Source organism: Salvia splendens, chromosome 3 (assembly GCF_004379255.2).
Source record: "Salvia splendens isolate huo1 chromosome 3, SspV2, whole genome shotgun sequence".
In the NCBI taxonomy this organism is placed as follows: domain Eukaryota; kingdom Viridiplantae; phylum Streptophyta; class Magnoliopsida; order Lamiales; family Lamiaceae; genus Salvia; species Salvia splendens.
Genome location: NC_056034.1, coordinates 3,353,013 through 3,376,012, shown reverse-complemented (window position 1 = coordinate 3,376,012; position 23,000 = coordinate 3,353,013). Strand labels below are relative to the sequence as shown.

Genomic DNA, 23,000 nt, shown 5'->3' with positions numbered 1-23,000 from the left:
TGGAACTTCTTGAGGTTGGAGACGTGCCATGTTCGGGGTACTTGTTCTCCTGACATGTGAGTCAATTTATAAGACCCTTTGCCGAGGACTTCTGACACCCGATACGGACCCTCCCATGTGGGTTCGAGTTTGCCCAGCTTTTCTGCTCGGCTTACTTCGTTGTTTCTCAAGACGAGATCTCCCACTTGAAATTGAAGCTTTTTCACCCTTTGGTTATAATACCGGGCTACTTGCTCCTTATACTTGGCTGCTTTTATGCACGCCAATTCTCTTCTTTCTTCGGCGAGATCTAGTTCGGCTCTCAGTCCGTCGTCATTCATTTCGGAGGAGAAATTTAGAGTTCGGGGACTGGGTACGCCGATCTCCACCGGAATTACGGCTTCAGTGCCGTACACCAGACTATACGGGGTTTCACCGTTGGAGGTTTTGGGTGTAGTTCGGTAGGACCACAGGACTTGAGGGAGATTTTCTACCCATTGTCCTTTGGCTTGTTCTAACCGAGCTTTTAGCCCTTTCACCAGAATCCGGTTCGTTACTTCCGTTTGTCCGTTTGCTTGGGGATGGGAGACCGAAGTGAACCGCTGTTGAATGTTCAGCTCTTGGCACCAATTCTTGAACGTCTTGTCGGTGAACTGAGTCCCATTATCCGAGATGAGGATGTGGGGTATGCCAAATCGGCACACTATGTTCTTCCAGACGAAGTCCAATGCCTTTGAGCTCGTTATCGTAGCTAATGGTTCAGCCTCCACCCACTTCGTGAAGTAGTCCACGGCAACGATAAGGAATTTCATTTGCCGAGGAGCTTGAGGAAGTGGTCCCACTATGTCTATGCCCCATTGCATGAAAGGCCAAGGGCTTTGCATAGTGTATAGATCGGTCTGCGGCATCCTTGGGACATTTGCATGAATTTGGCACTTCGTACACTTCTTGACGAGCTGCACTGCCTCTTGTACCATGGTTGGCCAATAATATCCCCATCTCAGAACTTTTTTAGCTAAAGCTCTGGCTCCGATGTGGGTACCGCACGATCCTTCATGAACTTCTCTGAGGATGTAGTCCGTCTCTTCTGGTCCTACGCACCGCAATAACGGCTGGAGGTAAGACTTTCTAAAGAGGACTCCTTCATGAAGTTCGTACCGAAGTGCTCGGCAAGTGATCTTCCGAGCTTCTCTCTTATCCTCGGGCAATTGTCCTTGATCCAGATACTGCAAGATCGGCGTCATCCAGTTCGGCGAGCTGGATATTGAATGTACCTCGGCTTCATCAATGCTTCGATGCATTAATTCTTCCGCCTTTGAGTTCGGATCTGAGGCCAACTTACTTAAGGTATCTGCTCGGCTATTTTCCGCTCTGGGAATGCGGATTATCCGAAAATAGGAGAAACTTCGGCTGATGCTTTGCGCTTTGTCCAAATACTTCTTCATTCTCTCGTCACGAGCTTCACTTGTACCCAACATGTGATTTACTATGACTTGTGAATCACAATGGACTTTGAGAGATTTGACGAGCAGACTTTGCGCTAACTGGAGTCCGGCCAGGAGGGCTTCGTACTCGGCTTCATTATTAGTAGTGGGGAATAGGAACCGAAGTGAGTAGGTTACCTCGTGTCCGTCGGGAGCGACAAGTAAAATACCAGCTCCACTTCCCATCTTGTTTGAAGCTCCATCTACGAATCCGCTCCAGCAGTCCGGCGGCTCTACTTCGGATTCCAAGGGCTGTGCTAGTTCGGCATTGGCAGAATTCTTCTGTTCGGCAATAACAGGAATTGCTTGATCGAACTTTGCTTCCGCAAGAAAATCTGCCAAGGCTTGTCCCTTGATGGCTTTCCGAGGTAGATATTCAATTGTGTGCTCTCCCAACTCTATAGCCCACTTGGCGATTCTGCCTGATGCTTCTGGTTTGGTCAACACTTGCCGAAGTGGCAGATCAGTTAGGACGCATACCTTGTGAGCATAGAAGTATGGCCGCAGTCTCCTTGCTGCATTTACTAATGCCAGAGCAATTTTTTCCAGAGGTTGATACCTTGTTTCTGGACCTCTTAATGCTCGGCTTGTAAAGTAGATGGGAAGCTGCTTTAGGCCTTCTTCTCGTACAAGCACCGCGCTGATGGTTTGATCCGATGCCGCTAAGTATAAGAATATTACTTCGGCTTCGGTTGGAGCAGAGAGAATAGGAAGCTCGGCTAGATAACTTTTGAGTTCGTCAAAGGCCTTTTTCTGCTCGGCTCCCCACTCGAACTTTGGTGCCTTTTTCAACACCTTGAAGAACGGCAGTTGCTTTTCGGCTGCTTGGGAAAGGAATCGATTCAGTGCGGCTAGACATCCGGTTAGCCTTTGCACGTCATGTATGGACTTCGGCATTGCCATGTTCTGAACGATTTGAACTTTTGAGGGGTTTGCCTTGAGTCCGTCCTTTGAAACCCAACAACCCAGAAACTTTCCCGAATCTACCAAAAAGGTACACTTTTGGGGATTAAGTTTGAGGTTGGCTTTCTTGAGCACGTTGAGAGTGGACTTGAGGTTGTGCTCGTACTCCGAAGTGCTTTTGCTTTTGACGACTATATCGTCAACATACACTTCGACCTCCTTTCCAATCAGGTGCCGAAAAAGCTTGTCTACCATCCTTTGATAAGTGGCTCCGGCATTCTTTAAACCGAATGGCATCTTTTTATAAGCGAAAATGCCGAAATCAGTAATGAAGGCCGTTTTTGAAGCGTCAATCTCATCCATTAAAACTTGATGGTATCCTTTGTACAGATCAAGAAAACAAAAAATTTCAAAGCCTATCAAAGCTTCTACTTTTTTATCTATGTTCGGAAGGGGATAGCAATCTTTGGGACAGTGCTTATTTAGATCGGTGAAATCTATGCACATCCGCCATCCTCCTTCCTTTTTCTTGATCATGACAGGATTGGCCACCCACGAAGGATACTTCACTTCGAATAACACATCCGCCTTCAATAATTGACGGACTTCGTCATGGATGACTTGACTTCGTTCTGCCGCAAAGAGTCTTTGCTTCTGTTTTATCGGCCGGACTGAAGGATCAATATTTAACCGATGAGTGATTACCTCGGGGGGCACTCCGGTCATGTCCAACGGAGACCATGCAAAGACGTCTTTATACTCCTTGAGGAGCTGAATGGTTTTTTCCCGAAGTAGGGGCGTTCCCGCGAAGCCGATCTTAACCGTTCTGGATGGATCGTCTTCGTACAGCTGAACTGTCATCGAGTTCGGCTCCGGTATGACTTCGGTTGTCGCCTCTGACTCCGGCTGCTGTGATTGCTATGCTTGGTGGTGCCGATCTGACTGCTCGGCACTTCTAAGCGCAATTTGCAGACATTCCTTTGCTCTCTTTTGGTCACCTCGGATGACCGCTATCCCTCCTTTAGTAGGGATCTTGATGGTGAGGTGATAGGTGGAGCAAACGGCCCGAACTGTGTTGAGCCAGTCTCTTCCCAGGATGACGTTGTACGGGGACCGAGCTTTCACCACGAAAAACTCGATCATCGTACTGGAGCTAGTAGGCGCTTTCCCCACCGTGATCGGAAGGCTGATAATACCTTCAGGGCGGGTGTCCTCCTGAGTGAAGCTCTTCAGGGGAAGCGGAGCCGGACTGAGCCGAGCTGGGTCCACTTCCAGTTTGTCGAAGCACTCTTTAAAAAGAATACTAACCGACGCTCCTGTATCCACAAACACCCTGTGGATCAGTTTGTTTGCCACTCCGGCTTGGATGACAATGGCGTCTTGGTGAGGAGAGATGGCCGGGACGGGATCAGCAGCCGAGAACGTAATCACTTCGTCCTGCTTCAGCCTTTTATGCGTTGGCTCCTCTCGATTGGAGCCTCTGCGCTCTGACTTTAGGGACGACTTGGTCTTCCCGGCAGGGAGCGCGTCAATAGTCTGGATTACTCCATCATATTGCGGCTCGTCATCGTCTTCGGGATCCGGCTGCCTTTTCGGATCCTGAGGAGCGCAGTTCGCACCACTCTGCTTTTTATTCTTCTTTGGCTGCTTACTTCGGTATTTTTTTAATGTCCCTGCCTTCACAAGAACATCGATGCCTGCAGCCAAGTTTCTGCACTCCTCAGTATCGTGACCGTGGTCTTGATGGTAGGAGCAGTAGTAGTTATCCTGTGGTCGGCGCGCGGCTGATTTCGTCATCCGCTTTGGCTTTTCGAACAGGTCAGAGTGCAGTTCGAAAATTTCCGCTCTCGGCTTGTTCAGCGGTACGAACTGAGCGGGCGGCTTCTCGGGATTGAGACGAGGTCCCAATCTGTCTTGCACCGGAGCCCTTTGAATTCTTTCAAATGGAGTCCGGCGAGGATGCCCCTGATCGCTATGATCGGGCTTCCTTCTGTCTCCTCGGGACGATGAGCTGTCTAACGACCGTTTGCGACGGTCTGCCTCATCGGCCCGGGAGTACTGGTCCGCAATGTCCCACATTTCCTGAGCTGTCTGCGGACCGCACTCAACGAGCTTCCTGTAGAGAGCTCCGGGCAAGATTCCATTTTGGAATGCCGAGATGACAAGCAGATCGTTGAGATCGTCTACTTGCAGGCATTCCTTGTGGAATCTTGTCATAAAGTCGCTGATTTTTTCGTCGCGACCTTGACGAATGGAAAGCAGCTGAGCCGAAGTGATTCGGGCTTCCGCTTTCTGAAAGAACCTCCTGTGGAAGGCATCCATTAGATCTCGGTAAGATCTGATGCTGCCCTGGGGGAGGCTATCGAACCACCTTCTTGCGTTCCCGATGAGCAGCTCGGGAAACAGCTTGCACATGTGGACCTCGTTGAGACCCTGGTTCGCCATGTTATATTGATAGCGCCCCAAGAAATCGTGAGGATCCACGAGCCCGTCGTAAGTCATCGACGGAGTTCGGTAGTTCTGTGGTAGGGGAGTTCGGGTGATGTCGTCCGAGAACGGAGTCTTCAGTGCTCCGTACACGGCGAATCCGATATCTCGTCGGTATGGAGGAGATTGAGTTCTCCTGTGATTCCGGTACCGAGGAGGAGCTGGAATATGTGGGGGACGGGGATTCTTTCTCCTGGGAGATGCGACACTACTGCGGTAGTGACTTTCTTGTGCGGAGGGAGAAGGAGAATCCGTCGTTTTCGTCTCCGGCTGCTTTTGGCTTTTTCGCAGGAAGGTTAAGAATTCCTCCTGCTTTTCAGCCAAAAACTGCTTGACAGCCTCATTCAAATCGGGCTGCTGGGAAGACTCAGTGGGACGATTTTTGGAGCGGCTTGTTCCTTCGCCATGAGAACTGGTGGTGGATTTATCCCTAGGCTGTTTTCCCGACCTATGGGATGGATTGGCTTCCTCCTGGTTCTCACGGGCTGGAATACGGGTATTCTGCGATCTGGTATGCATTTTTTGGGTGGAAAAAATGGATCAAAAATTCGCTTTATCACAAATTTTGTTCTCTGTTTCCCACAGACGGCGCCAGTGATGATTCCGCGAATTATTGATGATGATGAATGCTCGTAAAAATAAATTACGACACGGTGAATTTACGTGGTTCGATTTACTGAGGTAAATCTACGTCCACGGGAAGAAGGGAGGGCAAGATTGTATTGCTTGATCTGAGATTACCAGTGATGATTCCGCGAATTATTGATGATGATGAATGCTCGTAAAAATAAATTACGACACGGTGAATTTACGTGGTTCGATTTACTGAGGTAAATCTACGTCCACGGGAAGAAGGGAGGGCAAGATTGTATTGCTTGATCTGGGATTACAGCTTACAACACAGACTTGCTATACGATTTTATCTCTAGAGAGCTTAACCCTTTTCTATCTGATCTAAGTTCTATTTATACATTGAACTAAGATCGTGGTTTGCAGCCCCACTAACAAGATCGTGGGTGAGCAATAACTGCTCAATAACTGCTTCATACCACTAAATAGATCGTGGGTATAGTGGAGGTCGTGGAGGCCTTTCATGAGTCCACTAACTCCTAGTTCGGTCGAATGCTGAGACCGAACTGCTGGACTTTACCGATCAACTCTTGCCGATCTGAGAGAAGAGCTTGACTGGTCGGCTTTTACCGAGCTGTAGGCTGAGTCCGAACTCTTTGGTCGTGCCGAACTCTTTGGTGCCGAACAGATACTCTTTCTTGGGGTGCCGAACAGATACTCTTTCTTGGGCTCTGGGCTGATGGGCCGTCACTGTTATTGGGCTTGCCATTAGGGTTTAGTTCGTACCCCATCACCACTATTGATCGGCGGGGCGGCGGCGGGAAGAGGGCGGCCGGCGCGCCGCTCCTATAGTGGACACCCTTATGTGTTGGTTGTTTGTTGGCATGTACTAGTATAAAATTGAAATTCTGGACTGACCAGCCTATAGATATTTTGTTAACAGCAGTCACAGATGACTTGTCTATGCCTCCATTTTTCCATTTCTTACTTCAAAAGTTTTGCTTGTGAAAAGGTACCAAATCAATATCCAATTTTCTTTCCCCCTTTCTCCTTCATAAACACGCACAAAGATGAGACACACACACTGATACGGCTACACTATAGCTATAGATGTTAAATCGGAAGACTTCTATAGAATCCAATGTATTCGGAGCATATATATACATACTTTAGATCTTTGAACTGTTAAATAAGTGCATATATCTATGTGACTATGTGCATATATATGAACCTTACTTTACTTGTATTCAGGCACACATTTGCGAAAGCCATTTTCGTTCTGGCATCTCGACTTACATGAAGGTGACTTCTGCCTCCTCCTCCTTTCTTAAGGGATACCTCCTAATGATTTATCTTGGCAGTTCAACCTTCAAAGAGTTTGGGTAAACAGAAGGTAATTTTTATCTCTTGTCTTTTCATTAAATATCTGTTCCTCCTTATCATACAATCTGCATTAAATTGGTTCTCACTTACATTTGAAGTTTCCCTTTTATTGCTATGAATATTTTTCAAAAAACATTACATACATTTATAATGATGATGTCATTCTATGTAAAAATCATGGATTAAATATGCCCGGTCAATGAATATTGACCAAATAATAAATGTGACGAGACATTTAATTTTGTGAAATTAAATGACATAGCGTCGATCTACATTTTACGTAGATAAATGTAGTATATTCACTTTCTCAAATCCGATTTCCGGTGAGTGAGAAATAGTGGATTAAAGTTGGGCATAATTAGCTTTTAATTAAAGCTTGGAGTTGGAGCTTAGGGAATAATTAACTAGTGTTAATTATCTCACATTGAAGGATTAACACATCTTTTAATGTGTATAAATTAAGTGACTTTATGTTACTTAATAATTATAGTGGACCAAGATGGGTGAAAGAGCCCACACGCGTGCACACGCGCGCGCCGCCGCCGCCCGCCCGCCCGAGCCCGAGCCCGTGCTCGCGGTCGCGGGCCCGATCCCGATCTCGATCTTGATCTTGATCTTGGACTTGGACTTGGACTTGGACTTGGACTTGGCAATTGGTCTGTGGGTGATCTTGGACTTGGACTTGGACTTTGGCTTGGGGCTTGACCCAAACTATTCTTTTTGGACCACCGCCGAGTCAGCAATCCAAGTGGCTTGACACGTCGTCAAGCGAGGCACAGTCACGGCTGCCACGTGAGAAATCCACACGCTCTACACACGGGGTGGCACACTCCAGCCACACGCCTGTAACCGACGTCGGTTACGAATTTGCCATGATGAGCCTTCAATCGCTGGTTGACCCTGCATGGTGGCTGCATCCCGTTCGCCGGAGCTCTACTGATTGCGGTGCTGCATCAATAGAGACGTAGCCGTTTTACCTTTGGGGACGACACGCCAAACCGAAGAGCACTACCGGGGCGTATCTCGTCTTGCGGGAAGAGGCCTCCTCGACTCGGCTTTTCATACTGGTTTAGTAGTTTCAATTCTACGTTGTAATTTTTTAAGTTCAGTTCCTCCTTTTCCTTTCTTTTGGGTTGTATTACGCCCGATTCTGTTATCTCTTGTAATCCAGAAACCAACAATCGCAAGACGAGATAACTTGCCTTTGAAGGGATTTGGACCTCCTAAACTGAACTAAAACTTTCGAAACAATTAAAACCTTTGCTGGAGATGTCGACTGAATCCAACAACGCTGCTGCCACCACCACCGCCGCCATTCCCTCCACCATGGCGACCACTGGACCGGTCAACACTTCATCGATTCCCTCGATGATGCCAACCCCCGGCTTCCCAGCTGCCTCATCCACCGTCCCTTGGGTTTGGGACAACCCCTTCGGGGCGTCCACTGGTTCCACCTTTGGTGGTTCGGTTGGTTCCACTTTTAGTGGTTCCTTCGGATCCTTTAATGGATCGGGTGTTGGTGCCTTCGGGCTCAATACTGGTGTTGGATCTTCCGGGATCAACACGAATGTGGGGGGCACTATGCCCAACACGAATGTGGGGGGCACTATGCCCAACACGAACATGGAGGGCTCTATGCCCAACCAAGTTGTTGGCTCCTTCGGGGGCAATGGAATTGGTTCCTTCAATGGACCAAGTGCGGCACCTATGGCACCAAGAATGATGCCACCCGCTGAGAAGCCACCAAAGTTTGGAGGATCTGACTTCAAGCGGTGGTACCAGAAGATGTTGTTCTACCTGACAACATTGGGCGTCGCCAACTTCCTCACGGAAAACGAGCCGCCCGCGCCAAGTGACCAAGAGACTAGGCTCGAAGTCATGGCGGACTATGAAGCTTGGAGAAAAGGGGATTATCTATGTAAAAATTTTATTTTAAGTGCATTAGATGATAGCCTCTATAATGTATACTCCAATGTAACCACATCTAAACAAATGTGGGAGAGCCTAGAGAAGAAATATAGCATAGACAATGCTGCAGGGACTGAACAGGTTGTAGCATCCAAGTTTATGGACTACAAGATGGTCGACTCTCGACCCATCATGGACAAGTCCAAGAGCTCCAAATGATCATCCACTCCTTAGTGGCTGAAGGGATGACCTTGCCCGATAAGTTCCTAAGGTGCACGATCATTGACAAACTCCCTCCAAGTTGGAAGGACTTCAAGAGTTATCTCAAGCACAAGCGAAAGCAGATGACCTTTGAAGACTTGATCGTGAAGTTGCGCGTTGAGGCCGACGTGCGCAAAAGTGATCAAAAGGCTAAGGGCTTCACCCCAAATGAAGCCAAAGCCAACCTGTTGGAGCGGGGCGGTCCCTCCAACAAACGCCCTCGCCCAAACCGTCCAAACGACAAAGGGAAGGGAAAGCAGCCTTCAAAGAAGTTTGAAGGCGACTGCTACAAGTGTGGCAAACCAGGCCACTTTGCTAAAGACTGCCGTAGCAAGAAGAAGAAGCCGGCTGCCCACGTCGTTGAGAAGGAGTTCAAGGACTGGGATGAGAACGACCTCATTGCTGTGGTCACTGAAGAGGTCAACCTTGTTAACAACAACAAGGGTGGCTGGTATATTGATACCGGCGCTACTGCACACGTCTGCGCAGATAGAAGTATGTTCTCCACCTACAACAACGTTGAAGGGAGAAAGATAAACATGGGGAATCAAGCCTCATCTGAAATCCTCGGAGTTGGTGATGTAATCCTCAAGATGACGTCTGGCGTCTCAATCACCTTGAAGGATGCGCTGCACGTTCCGGACATCCGGAAGAACCTAGTTTCAGGATCAATACTAGTGAATAAGGGTTTTTAACTTGTATTTGAATCCGATAGGTTTGCATTGTATAAGTTTGGGAAGTCCCTCGGAAAAGGTTATGTAACCGATGGACTTTTTAAGCTTAGTGTAGCAACACTGCGTGTTCCAAAGCCATTGGCTAATAAGAATAAAGCATCTACTTCCTCTTATTTGACCGAGTCTTCAAATTTGTGGCATTGTAGATTGGGACATGTAAATTCAAAAGCCATTAAAAGATTAGTAAATTTAGATTTACTAAAGGCTAATGAATTGGATATCCAAGATAAATGTGAAATTTTTCTTGAAGCAAAAATGACTAAGTTGCCGTTTCATTCGGTTGAACGAAGCACAAAACCCCTTGAATTAATTCACACGGATGTATATGATTTAAAGATGGTGCAAACAAGAGGTGGTAAAAAGTACTTTATCACTTTCATAGATGATTGCACAAGATATTGCTACATTTATCTTTTAAGAAGTAAAGATGAAGCAATAGAGGCGTTCAAAAATTATAAGAACGAAGTTGAGAATCAACTTGGTTGTAAAATCAAAATGATTCGAAGCGATAAAGGAGGAGAATATGTAGCCCCATTTGAGGAGTTATGCAACGCAAGTGGTATAATTCATCAAACAACTGCTCCATATTCACCACAATCTAATGGTGTTGCAGAACGCAAAAATCGAACTCTAAAAGAGATGATGAATGCACTGCTTCTAACTTCAGGATTACCACATAACATGTGGGGGGAAGCTGTTTTGACAGCCAACTATATCTTGAATAAGATTCCTCTCAAAGGAAAAGATGTCACTCCTTATGAGTTGTGGAAGGGAAGGAAGCCATCCTACAAATACCTCAAAGTGTGGGGGTGTTTGGCAAAGGTGATGGTTCCTCCGCCCAAAGAAGTTACAATCGGACCTAAGACGGTTGATTGCATCTTCATTGGATATGCACTTAACAGTAGTGCATATCGATTTGTTGTTCACAAGTCTGAAATATCGAATATCACAGTAGGAACAACAATTGAGTCGAGGAATGCTGTATTTCTCGAAAATACATTTCCTTGCAAAGACAAGGAAAAGGTCTCAACCAATTCTGAGACAAGAATTGAAGAAGCCACTAGTTCTAAACTAGTGGAAGAAGAAGCCACTAGTTCTAAATCAGCAGATGCGGAACCTGAATCGCGCAAGCGTGCAAGGCCCGATCCAAAAGATACAGTACTAAGACGTGGTAATAGAGTCAGAACACCAAAAACTTTTGGTCCTGACTACATTGCTTTCATGTTGGATGAAGAACCAACATCGATAAAAGTAGCATTTGCTGGCCCAGACGGGCTGCATTGGAGAGAGGCTGTTCAAAGCGAAATTGATTCAATTTTGCTAAACCACACGTGGGTGTTGGTTGATTTGCCCGAAGGTGCTAAACCTTTAGGATGCAAATGGGTCCTTAAAAGAAAGTTTAAGGCCGATGGAACAGTTGATAAGTATAAAGCCCGATTAATAGTAAAGGGTTTTAAACAAAAGGAAGGACATGACTTCTTCGATACCTATTCACCTGTAACAAGGATTACATCTATACGAGTGCTTCTCGCTATTGCTGCATTGCACAATCTTGAGATTCATCAAATGGATGTAAAGACCGTGTTTCTAAATGGTGAACTAGAAGATGAAATCTATATGGAACAACCCGAAGGGTTTGTAGTACCTGGACAAGAGAAAAAAGGTATGCAAGCTCGTAAAGTCCCTATATGGATTGAAACAAGCTCCATTGCAGTGGCACTTGAAGTTTGATAATGTGATGTTATCAAATGGGTTTAAAATCAACGAGTGCGACAAATGTCTCTACGTTGATGATATGTTAATCTTGGGTAGCAACACTCAAGTAATTAACGATACAAAGGCCATGTTAAAGAGAAACTTTGACATGAAAGACATGGGTCTAGCCGATGTAATTCTTGGAATGAAGATTCTAAGAATGAATGATGGAATCATCTTAACACAATCACATTATGTTGAGAAGATATTGAATAAATTCAAAGCCTATGATGGCGCACCGGTTAAGACTCCAATTGAACTCGACGTTCACTTGAGCAAAAACAAAGGCGAGCCCCTTGCACAAGAAGAGTATGCACGGGTCATCGGGTGCATTATGTACTTAACTAATTGCACTCGACCTGACATTGCTTGCGCCGTGAACAAGTTGAGTCGTTACACGAGCAATCCAAGCAAAGAGCATTGGAGAGCTCTTGTGAGGGTTTTGAGATATTTAAAACATACTCAAAATCTTGGGCTACACTTCTCGAGATACCCCCCGGTACTTGAAGGGTACTGCGATGCCAATTGGATATCCGATAATAGAGACTCACTTTCAACAAGTGGATATGTCTTTACTATTGGGGGTGGTGCTGTATCGTGGAAATCCACAAAACAGACCTGTATAGCCCGATCAACAATGGAATCGGAGTTCATTGCCTTGGATAAGGCTGGTGAGGAAGCCGAGTGGCTTAAGAACTTCCTTGAAGACATTCCATGTTGGTCTAAGCCAGTGCCACCAGTGCTAATCCACTGCGATAGCCAATCGGCTATTGGAAGGGCAAACAATGGTTTCTATAACGGTAAGTCTCGACATATACGTCGACGACATAACACCGTGAGACATTTGATCACAACTGGCGTGATTACAATTGACTATGTGAAGTCAATAGATAATCTAGCGGATCCGCTAACCAAAGGGTTAAACCGTGATCAAATGAATAAGTTGCTAGAGGGAATGGGTTTGAAATCCACAAACTAAAGAATTATCATAGCGGTAACCCAACCATGATGACTGGAGATCCCAAGAACTTGGTTCAAAGGGACAACTAAGCTATGAGGTTCATGAGAAACACTCAACTATATCTATTCCCTAGAAAGCAATAGAGTGTTGGAGAACTTGCCTAGTGGTAAAAGGCCAAGTCTATGACTTCTAATGGTTCTTAAGAATGTCAAAGAGATGGAATTCTCAAAGAGACCAAGTATGGCAAGGTACTTGACTAAGAATCACCTATGTAAGTGTGAAGTGTGGTCGCTTCATAAAACACACTTATGAATCCAAAGTGGTGTCCAAGACCGCAATGGACACAAAACGTGAGAACGGATGAGGTTGAGGTGTTTAAGCGTTAACACCATTGTCTCGGTGCACGCCGTGGGGGATTAGTTCAAAGCATTGCGCTACTAAGCCGCCTGTGTATCCGATGGTGTCGACTATGGAAGGTTCAAAGCCAACAACTACCTATCCTTATGCTTATATACCTCTCGAGGGTTGAGCTTGTGTCTGCATGCATATGCATTCGGCTATTTCCACTCATGTGGGGGATTGTAAAAATCATGGATTAAATATGCCCGGTCAATGGATATTGACCAAATAATAAATGTGACGAGACATTTAATTTTGTGAAATTAAATGACATAGCGTCGATCTACATTTTACGTAGATAAATGTAGTATATTCACTTCCTCAAATCCGATTTCCGGTGAGTGAGAAATAGTGGATTAAAGTTGGGCATAATTAGCTTTTAATTAAAGCTTGGAGTTGGAGCTTAGGGAATAATTAACTAGTGTTAATTATCCCACATTGGAGGATTAACACATCTTTTAATGTGTATAAATTAAGTGACTTTATGTTACTTAATAATTATAGTGGACCAAGATGGGTGAAAGAGCCCACACACGCACACGCGCGCGCCCCCGCCGCCCGCCCGCCCGCCCGAGCCCGAGCCTGAGCCCGAGCCCGAGCCCGAGCCCGAGCCCGAGCCCGAGCCCGTGCTCGCGGCCGCGGGCCGCGGGCCTCGGGCCCGGGCCCGATCTCGATCTCGATCTCGATCTTGGACTTGGACTTGGACTTGGACTTGGATCTTGGCAATTGGTCTTTGGGTGGTCTCCGGGCCCGATCCCGATCTCGATCTCGATCTCGATCTCGATCTTGGACTTGGACTTGAACTTGGATCTTGGCAATTGGTTTTTGGGTGGTCTTTGGGCTTGGGGCTTGGCCCAAATTATTCTTTTTGGACCACCGCCGAGTCAGCAATCCAAGTGGCTTGACACGTCGTCAAGCGAGGCACAATCACGGCTGCCACGTGAGAAATCCACACGCTCTACACACGGATGGCACACTCCAGCCACACGCCTGTAACCGACGTCGGTTACGAATTTGCCATGATGAGCCTTCAATGGCTGGTTGACCCTGCATGGTGGCTTGGCCTATAAATAGGCTAGCCATACCACTGCATTAGGAGACACACATACAAGCATTCTGCATCATAAGCTCTCTCCCTCTCTCTGCATTGTTTTCTGTCGAAGCTCTGCCCTCTCCTCCATCCCGTTCGCCGGAGCTCTACTGATTGCGGTGCTGCATCAATAGAGACGTAGCCGTTTTACCTTTGGGGACGACACGCCAAACCGAAGAGCACTACCGGGGCGTATCTCGTCTTGCGGGAAGAGGCTTCCTCGACTCGGCTATTCATACTGGTTTAGTAGTTTCGATTCTACGTTGTAATTTTTTAAGTTCAGTTCCTCCTTTTCCTTTCTTTTGGGTTGTATTACGCCCGGTTCTGTTATCTCTTGTAATCCAGAAACCAACATTCTACACATTGCATATGTGATGAAATAACAAACGAGATATGCAAAACTTCCATGCTATGTGTAATGTAGTATATCAGTTCCAAAACAATGCCCCCACTAGTGAAAGCAAAAACAGAGAGACAACACAATTAGGGCTCTGATGGTGTCCTTTGGCCTTGGGGATTGGTTTATAATAGTAATTTTCTTGCTGGCCTCGGACCACTTCTATAGGGAACATGCACGTGGGCGTTGACGGATTCTCGACTGTGATGTAGCTTAGGCCGTTAAAGTGGCAAGCACTCTCGTCTTGAAATTTAAACTGGAAATACATGTTGAACGCGAACGATACGATCTGGTTGGGACTGAGGTCGCTGCAAGAACTGCCCGGTGATACACTACTACAATCACTGTTCTTGCAGGCGTATTTGAGTTGCTTTTCCACCATAGGGTAGTCTGCCCGATTCCCATTGAAGACACACCACCGCTCTGGCATCTTCATGATCCCCTTGGCCGATGATGGGTAAATATCCCGACCTAAACCCGTCAGGTCGATCTTGAATTTAGGTTTCCCGTTGGAGCGGTAGATCCCGAAATGGCGCATGAAATTGTTGGGCGTTTTATTTTCGTCGGTAAGTGCATGGACGAAAGTGTCGATGGGGGCACCAGGGCGGAGCGGGGTCCCCTTTTTGCTCGACACATATGGGAGTAGGCCTTTGAAGAATCGCTCCACGGTGGAGGCATTACCGCGGGCGTAGCAGTCGCTGGGCCAACCAACTTGGCCGACGATGATCTTGAGTTTGGGTGCCTTGAGCTTGATGAGAGCCCAGACATAGGCGTCGTACATGAACTCGAAGATGTTTGTGTAGATGGCCCCGTTCACGTCCTTGATGACTTGGGTTGACTCCCCCACGAAAGCGAAGCTCGGATCCAACTTGTACTTCTCCAATTCGATTGGCGGGATCATGTCCACCACAAATGGGGCGTTGTTCAGCTCGAGGAAGCGAAGGGTCTCCTCCATCTCCGGCTTGATCTCGTCGAGGAACTCGGCCTCTGAAGGCTTCGTGATGTTGGGCTTCAACTCGGTGCTAGAATGCGAGAAGAGCGCCTTAACTTGACGCCCCCAATCAGCATCATTCAATGCCTTTTGTAAATTGTACATAACTTTCATATTTTGCTTCAGTCCAGCTTTGTTGTTCGACAATCCCAGCATAAATGGAGAGACTCCAACGTATACCCGTCTGCATGCAAATAAAATAAATAAATCTATGTTTTCCAGGTTAAATTAATATGGACTAGTGTTTATTTTTTTTATGTAAATGGCGTTACCTAACGCTGGAGTCGTTGAAATAAGGCATTCTTCTCTGGACCCATTTCAGGCATTGGTTGTAGTCTTGGAGGACGGTTGTATCGAAGGCGGTCAACGAGAGACCGATGCCACTACCGACGAAAGCCTTCAATAAATCGTCCATGGAGGAGTATATTCGAGCCTCTTTCACCCCATTTTGCAACAACAAATCCACAACTTGTGATGGTATCAATCTCTGAGCACTCTCTCTTCCCCAGTTTACGCCTATTACGGCATCTACATCTGTCTTTGCCATCAAAATCATTAACAAATATACAAAAGGGATCGTTTTGGAAGCCATCAAATTAGGCTCGCAGGAGATAATTTCTCCTTTACGAGCCTAATTTGTTTAGGAACACTTTTTTTACAATTTTTTAAGTTTCTTTTCCCACAAAAGAATGTTTGGAATGGGAAAAGAAATATGAGACCTTTGTTGATTTGTTTGCAAGATTTTATGTGCAAGTTCGATACTGCCTTTTTTCGGTGGGAATATGTTGTGAGGTGACTATTTCTCTTGATTTCAGGCTATTAGTCAGACCACCAGATAATATAACTTTTTAGAAAATCTAAATCGATACTGCTGCAAGATATATAAAATTTGGTCAATAATAATAATAATAATAATAATAATAATAATAATAAAAGTAAATAGAAAGGAAGTGTTTTTTTAGCCAACAGTGCATTTTACTCTTAAAACTACCAAAATGCCAATCATATAATCAAGATTGTAATCAAATGTAATTTTAGTATTTTACTAATAATTGTTACAAACATACTCGAAAAAAAAAGATTTTCTGACGTGCATCAAAATAGGGAGAAAAAACTAAACAAGAATGAATTTGTAAAAAATTAAAATTTAGAAAGACATGAGACACACACCAACACCAACAACATTAGTTGTTTTAGCACCTGAATAAATTTATATTATGAATGTATAATATATATGTACAAGATGCATTCATATCTCAACTCTAAATATATGTAAAACATAAAACACTTTGTCAGCCCAATTAATTGGATCTTGTTATCTAACGGTTAGATTAATGTCACATGTCATCTAATAATGTAGATTTTTAGTTTTATAATGTACCTCAACTGATAATGTATAGCATTTTAGTCTAATAATGTAGATTTTTAGTCTAATAATGTAGCTCGGCTATGCTTATCACAACTATCCAATCCAATTATCTAAGGAATGTGATTTGTGATGTGTTTTATACTAAGAAGGTGTAAGAATGCTAATTAGATGAAAGTATAAAGTATAAACTGCTCAGAGCATAGCCTATTCCCCTATGTAGCTCCACCTATATATTTAATTGGGGCATGCATCCGGTACTTAAAACAGAGAAATAGTAAGAAGATGAAGTTAAGTTAAAAAATGATTTTTCTTAGCTTTTCTTATTAAACATTGGATAAACTAAAAAAAACAAGACTTGTCTTCACTTTTCGATGTATCAAATACACCCTAATAAGTATATACTTCGAAGCTCGACCTTTGGTTAGTTTGATTTCATTATGGCGTAAATCAATTTGTGCTGTATAGTATAGATGTTGCTTTCTCTGTTCACTATAGTCTATATATAACTAAGGAGCTACAACAGACATATGGAGAAGAAGAATTTATAAGCAGTGTTGTTACTTTATTTGAAATGGGAGCAACATGAAGTTATAAACAAGTAGTACTCCCACTCATTAATTGAATCAATGGCAAATTCTGATAAACTTGTACGAACAAAAGCAAGTGACACAAATTACAAATTACAAATTCTGAACTATTACAACCTAACAAATTCAATTCATTTTTTTTTCTAAAACACATATACACATCTCACTCATATATATTTCCCCACCTAAATATCACATACTAACTACCACATAAATTCTTAATTACAAATCCACAAATGCCCCTTAATTCTACATCTACTCCAGTTTACTAGATGAATCAAGTATATAAATAAATGTTACATACATACATATATACATTCACACATAATTCATATAAAAACCGAGCTGCTGCCATGATCAAATCTAGCATCCTCCAGATAAGAGGCTACACCGTTCGAGTAGTCTATGCTCATATCGAACAAGAATCCATAGTCACCCTCGCACTTGGTCTCGATCATTCTGTGATTAAGAAGATTGGAGGCCAATGGATGAGTCGCAACATCCTTGTCACGCTCATCGGGGCACATATGCATATATTCTGAGTGAACGGGCGATAGGCCGAGGGAGGTGCTAGGGTTATGGTTAAGGTTAGGGTTTTGGGGTTGATAGAAAGAGGTGATAATGTTTTGATGAGCATCATTATTGAGCAAGGCGTGTTCACTTGTTGGTGATGCAGCCAAATTAGGAGAAGTGTCACCAGCTGTAGAATGATCATACAAATTTTGTGGGTTGCTACTTGATTTATAAAATACTCTGCATAATACCCAGTCTTCCTGTGAATGATGACCACAAAATATCAATCGGTTAGCAAATTTGTTACACATAATTTAAATATGTGGTTTTTTTTTGGCAAAATTAAGGTAACTACATTTTTCTTCACCCGTTAAAGTGGACAGAGAATATTTAAAGTACAATTCCTTTAGTATTTGAGAAGCTTTGTGCTAACGTAATATTTCTAGCAAATTAAATTATAATAAATGGATTATTCTGTTAGAAACAGTGTCCTGCGCATGTTTATTATTAAGATTAAAGTAAAATATGAAAATAAAATTGGGTGTAAATGCAATAATATCGATTCAGATTCTATATCCAAATTCCCAGTAGCTTCCACGATTCAAATTAAATATAATAAAATTAATTTTTTTTATGATACCAAGCATTTATATAAATTGAAGCAATCTAAATACAGAAAATACACTCTAATTATAGAATAATAAATCGTAATAGTGAAATGAAATTAAATGCTATTTGTAAATCCTAATTGATATTTGTAAAATTAAACAAAAACACATGCTAGAACTTTAGATTGAAGAAAATAATTTGAAAAACTAACATTGCGTGAGTGAAATACCAAAAAATGGGATAGAAGATTTCAAGTACTACTATAAAATAGAGGATCTCATATCAAAGTTAGTTTTTTAGATAGAATTATAAGATAAAAATAAATTAAATTATATACTAACCTTAGGAGGCATATGAGGGTTCTCAAGGCGAAATTCATGCATGATCCATCCAGTTTTAACCCCATTGGGTGCCCTATTCTTGTAAAAAACTAGAGTTTTTCTCATCCCCACAATGTCCCGGCTGACCGGGTCGAGCACGACCCGGTCCTTGCCGGTGGCCTTCCAGTAGCCGGAGATCGTGGCCCGGTTGGTCCTGTATCCGGTTGCATATTTCCGATCACGGAAGCTAAAGAAGTACCACTCCTTTGAGTTCAATTTCGCCATATCTGAAAATTACCACATTGTTAAAACTCAAGAGCTTGCAAGAACATTTAAAATTAAATTTAAGTACAACACGTGCTAGTTATGTTTGGGACATGGAATTGGAAACCTAGTACACTACATTAGCCTCATATATCATGATATGTTGTTTCTTTTAATGTGATGAGAGTTATGAATCATTATAACAGATTCTCAATGGCCAATGTACTCACATTAAATTAATCAACAAATAAGTGTCGTTATCGACAGTTCTTGGCTTCTCCTACAAGCTCCATAATCCATGCTTCATCACAAACTTTATTAAAGTAAATTATTATGTACGTTCATGTATATACGTACCCATGTATGTCATGTCAATACGTATATGTATTTATTTTCAAGTGATCGCAACTTATAACCGACATGATTCATTGCATCAGTAAAATAAAAATTTGTATTCCTAATAGTATTATTTTGATAGCGACAGCCGAAAGGAATATTTAATTTCTTCACTAGCTTACCTTAAAAGAAATGATATATTTTCCGAAAACTGATTTATTATTCTATATAAAAATCACTAAAAGAGTAACGAGAATCATCAAACCAGAGTGAAAGCACAGAAAATGTGACCCCGGCCTCTATGAACTTTTTTTTCTTTTCACAATTGATTAACTTGATGAAAATAGGAAAGAGATCAACATTAAAACCATTGTTTAAAGTAATTAATCTTCAAATTAAATGAATATATTAATTTATTAGTAAATCTTTTGAAAGACCAAAAGTAAAAGAATAAAATCTCGGAAGTTCCTCAAAAAAAATTAATGATTCTCACATGCTCATAGATCCGGAAATAGGACTGCAAATTCTTTAGCATTAATTACTAAACAACTTTTGAGTCCAATTGTTTGAACTGAGAACTTCCCAATTTAATTGGCTGATAGATATATTTATTTCTGAATTGGTTTTTAGTATAAATCTCCTTTCAGAAAATACGAGATAAAATGCATGCACCGTATAATTTCAACTTTGATATTTTGCTTTTATATATTTTTCAAAGAAGAAGAAGAAGAAGAAGTGATATGGAGTATCTATTTTTAATAGGTAAATTGGTTACACTAAAAATTGACATAAAAACTGAGAGAAAAATCCAAAAAATGAAGAGGTGATAGACATACCAGGTAGCTGCCATGGCTCACAAGTATGAAGATCGATTTCAACTAAAGTGCCTCTAAGAAGTTGCTCGTTTGCAATCTTTTTTCGAAGATAATGGCAAACCAGCTCTTCATCACTCGGATAAAACCTAAATCCTGGTGGCAATGAATGCCCGATGTCTCTCAGACCCATTCTAATTAGAGAGAGAAAGATAGAGCAATTAATTTAATTGTATGTGTTGTAGAAATATGGAGTATATTTATATATATGAATACAAAAAGGTTGATTCTTTGTCAAGGAAAAAGTAGGTTTTTCAGGGAAAAAGGTGGAGCAAGCTTTTTTCCATTTTTCTAGAGAGCGGTGGAGACAAGGAGGCTGGCAAAGTCACGCGTTTATGTATGTATATCATAATATATGTAACTATATTTGATGAATGATGAATGAGAAATTAAATCCAAGATAAGTTTAGAATTATTGTAGGGGTTGATGCTTCTTTAAGTTAGTTAGTGCTATAAAGAAAACCAAACCCACAAGAAATTAGTGTTTATGTGGACATCAGGTTAGAGAATGCTTAACCAACTAATCTAGGATAATTCAAAATTATTTTAGCTAGATTTGCTACAGGACATAACAACCCCACACTCCTCAACAATATTTAATGCTTTATTGATTAATATCCATATATATATATATATATATATTTCTAAATAAAATATTATAGAGGTAATTATTAAATACTACTACTACTATACTTTTCCGTTGTATTGCAACTTTGCAAGGCTGCCGATAAATTCGAATTGAGGAATATTGTTGAGTTTGAGATTTCAAAAAGTCATTTTTCATGTGACTCAATATAGGGTAGGTACTCCACAATTTTCATGAGTAATTTTTCATGTGACTCAATATAGGATAAATAAATCTTCCATATTACAAGTCTATGAAAAGAGAGTACAAAAAATGATACTCACAATTAAATGAGGGACTCTATTGGATTTGCAAAAAAAAGCTTCGGTATTATGTTGCAATATATAAGTAAATGTAAGAAAATGATTTATCCTGTAACTTTTTTAAATGTTTAATAAATTGTTCAACATATTTTGCCCCCATATAATACTTGGGAGGGGGGCCTAGCTCCCGTTATTTATATCACAACAACATATTAAAAAAAATGAAAATTCGATAATTTTAAACTCCAAAAATTAGTTGGTTGGGGTTTAGCTCTTCCCCAGCTTTATTACCGCCGTTAAATAGAGGATCCAATGGTCTCGATTGGGTGCAAGTCAGTACATTAATTAAAATATGCAAATTCGTTGCATGAATATTCTTATTTATTTATCCGTAAAAACAGTTTCAGTCATGGATGACACATATTTAAATACTACTACTAAATTAGTCAATTATGAGAAAAAAGAGAGAAAATATTTCTAAATGGAAGGGATAAAATGAAAAAGTGATGATAAAATTTTCAGAAATAAATTGGAATTAATTTCAAAATAGAAAAATAAGACTGACTGTTCACACGTCATTTCTTTAATAGATAGATTTAGTATACTTTAACTTTTAAATAAATCGAAATTGTATATTATTAGTGTTAAATAAATCTAGCATATTTTAGATTATATTTTATTTTAAAAAATCCTTACGTGGGCAGCCAACATTATGGCACTCTTTTATGGAGTATTATCCACAAGAGATTATCTTAATGATTTTATTACCATGTGAAACAGCTAATTTGATTAGTGGCATTTGTATTTGTGAAATAAATATAATGATTGCATATATGTATTCCTGGTACCAAATAATTGAGGATGAAGCGATGTGATGATGTAGAATGCTAATCATAGAAAAAAGAGAAGTCCATTTAAGCTAAAATCTCAATCTACATCACCTAAAGTGTGGGCCTCAGAATGTTCTGATATGGAGTTTTCCAACAGTGATGACTCTCTCTCTCAAACACACCATTTACACACTTGTGTGAGCAATAATTTTGCTGAGACATCTATAATTCTATACTAGTTAACCCATATCTATAATTAATCAGCAGATATATTCCTTAGTGTCAATGTTCACATTAAATCATTTTCATAGCCCTAATTAAGCAACTTAATACTTTTGCCTAATTTATTTTGGTTGAATATACAGTTTTTACACCATATATATATATATATATATATATATGATTGTGATCAATACAGAACCACTCTTAAACCTTAAACGCCGAACAACATCATTATATGATAACATGGAGTTCATTATAATGAACTAATAACAAACTTATAATGAACTTCAGATTTCTAAATTATGCATGATGATGTCATTGTTTTTAAATCTCAAAATTTCCTATAATGAACTACAAATAAAGTTGTAATGAACTCTGTATTATTATATAATGATGTGTTTGACGTTTAGTGTTTAAAACTAGTTTGGTATTTAATACAACCCTATATATATATATATATATATATATATATATATATATATATATATATATATATATATATATATATATATATATATATATATGCATATCTTAGAAACCTCAGGAAAAATGATTCTTCGATATCCAAGGAAAAATTATTCACACATGTACCCATTTCTTCATGATATCATATATCTATGACTCGTGAATGTCCATTTATTCTGTCATATTATAATTAATTTGGTGATTATTTAATATATAATACATATGTCCCTAGAATTCCGTCGAAACTATGAACCAAGGCAATAAAATGAAAATTATTAATTAATGACCTAATTATTTTTGGAGTGTACAGGAAATTAATATTAATAGTCAAAATAATTATGATTCAATTATAGTCATGTTAATTAGTAGGTTACCATGAATGTGGCAGAACTTGTTAATTATGTTGCTATTTTTTCATGAATA

At 41.4% G+C, this 23,000-nt stretch overlaps 2 protein-coding genes and 1 long non-coding RNA gene across 3 annotated transcripts; 1 reads left to right on the top strand and 2 right to left on the bottom strand.

The window, feature by feature from the left end:
- The first annotated feature begins 6,353 nt into the window (after positions 1-6,353).
- Positions 6,354-15,734, top strand: LOC121794547. The gene is made up of 3 exons (XR_006049310.1): positions 6,354-6,435; positions 6,675-6,816; positions 15,625-15,734. It is a non-coding gene; the product is annotated as an uncharacterized LOC121794547 (long non-coding RNA).
- On the bottom strand, positions 14,317-15,894 carry LOC121794546 (glucan endo-1,3-beta-glucosidase 8-like). Its single transcript, XM_042192751.1, has 2 exons — positions 15,575-15,894; positions 14,317-15,486 (listed from the first exon to the last, which is right to left on the bottom strand). The coding sequence occupies exons 1-2, from the start codon at positions 15,892-15,894 to the stop codon at positions 14,343-14,345; spliced, it is 1,464 nt and encodes a 487-aa protein (XP_042048685.1). The 3' UTR covers positions 14,317-14,342.
- Positions 15,895-17,335: 1,441 nt separating this feature from the next.
- LOC121793484 (NAC domain-containing protein 21/22-like) lies at positions 17,336-20,513 on the bottom strand. Its single transcript, XM_042191494.1, has 3 exons — positions 20,137-20,513; positions 18,722-18,987; positions 17,336-18,031 (listed from the first exon to the last, which is right to left on the bottom strand). The coding sequence occupies exons 1-3, from the start codon at positions 20,303-20,305 to the stop codon at positions 17,588-17,590; spliced, it is 879 nt and encodes a 292-aa protein (XP_042047428.1). The 5' UTR covers positions 20,306-20,513; the 3' UTR covers positions 17,336-17,587.
- Positions 20,514-23,000: the final 2,487 nt, after the last annotated feature.

What these genes read in the sequence shown, in the direction of transcription:
- LOC121794546 (XM_042192751.1), bottom strand. Translation starts at nt 15,894, where the DNA reads ATGGCTTCCAAAACGATCCCTTTTGTATATTTGTTAATGATTTTGATG. An exon ending in TTCAACGACTCCAGCGTTAG is followed by an intron (nt 15,487 to 15,574) that starts GTAACGCCATTT and finishes ATTTGCATGCAG; the next exon opens with ACGGGTATACGTTGGAGTCT.
- LOC121793484 (XM_042191494.1), bottom strand. Translation starts at nt 20,305, where the DNA reads ATGGGTCTGAGAGACATCGGGCATTCATTGCCACCAGGATTTAGGTTT. An exon ending in TGAGCCATGGCAGCTACCTG is followed by an intron (nt 18,988 to 20,136) that starts GTATGTCTATCA and finishes GGTAATTTTCAG; the next exon opens with ATATGGCGAAATTGAACTCA. An exon ending in ACCCTCATATGCCTCCTAAG is followed by an intron (nt 18,032 to 18,721) that starts GTTAGTATATAA and finishes CATCATTCACAG; the next exon opens with GAAGACTGGGTATTATGCAG.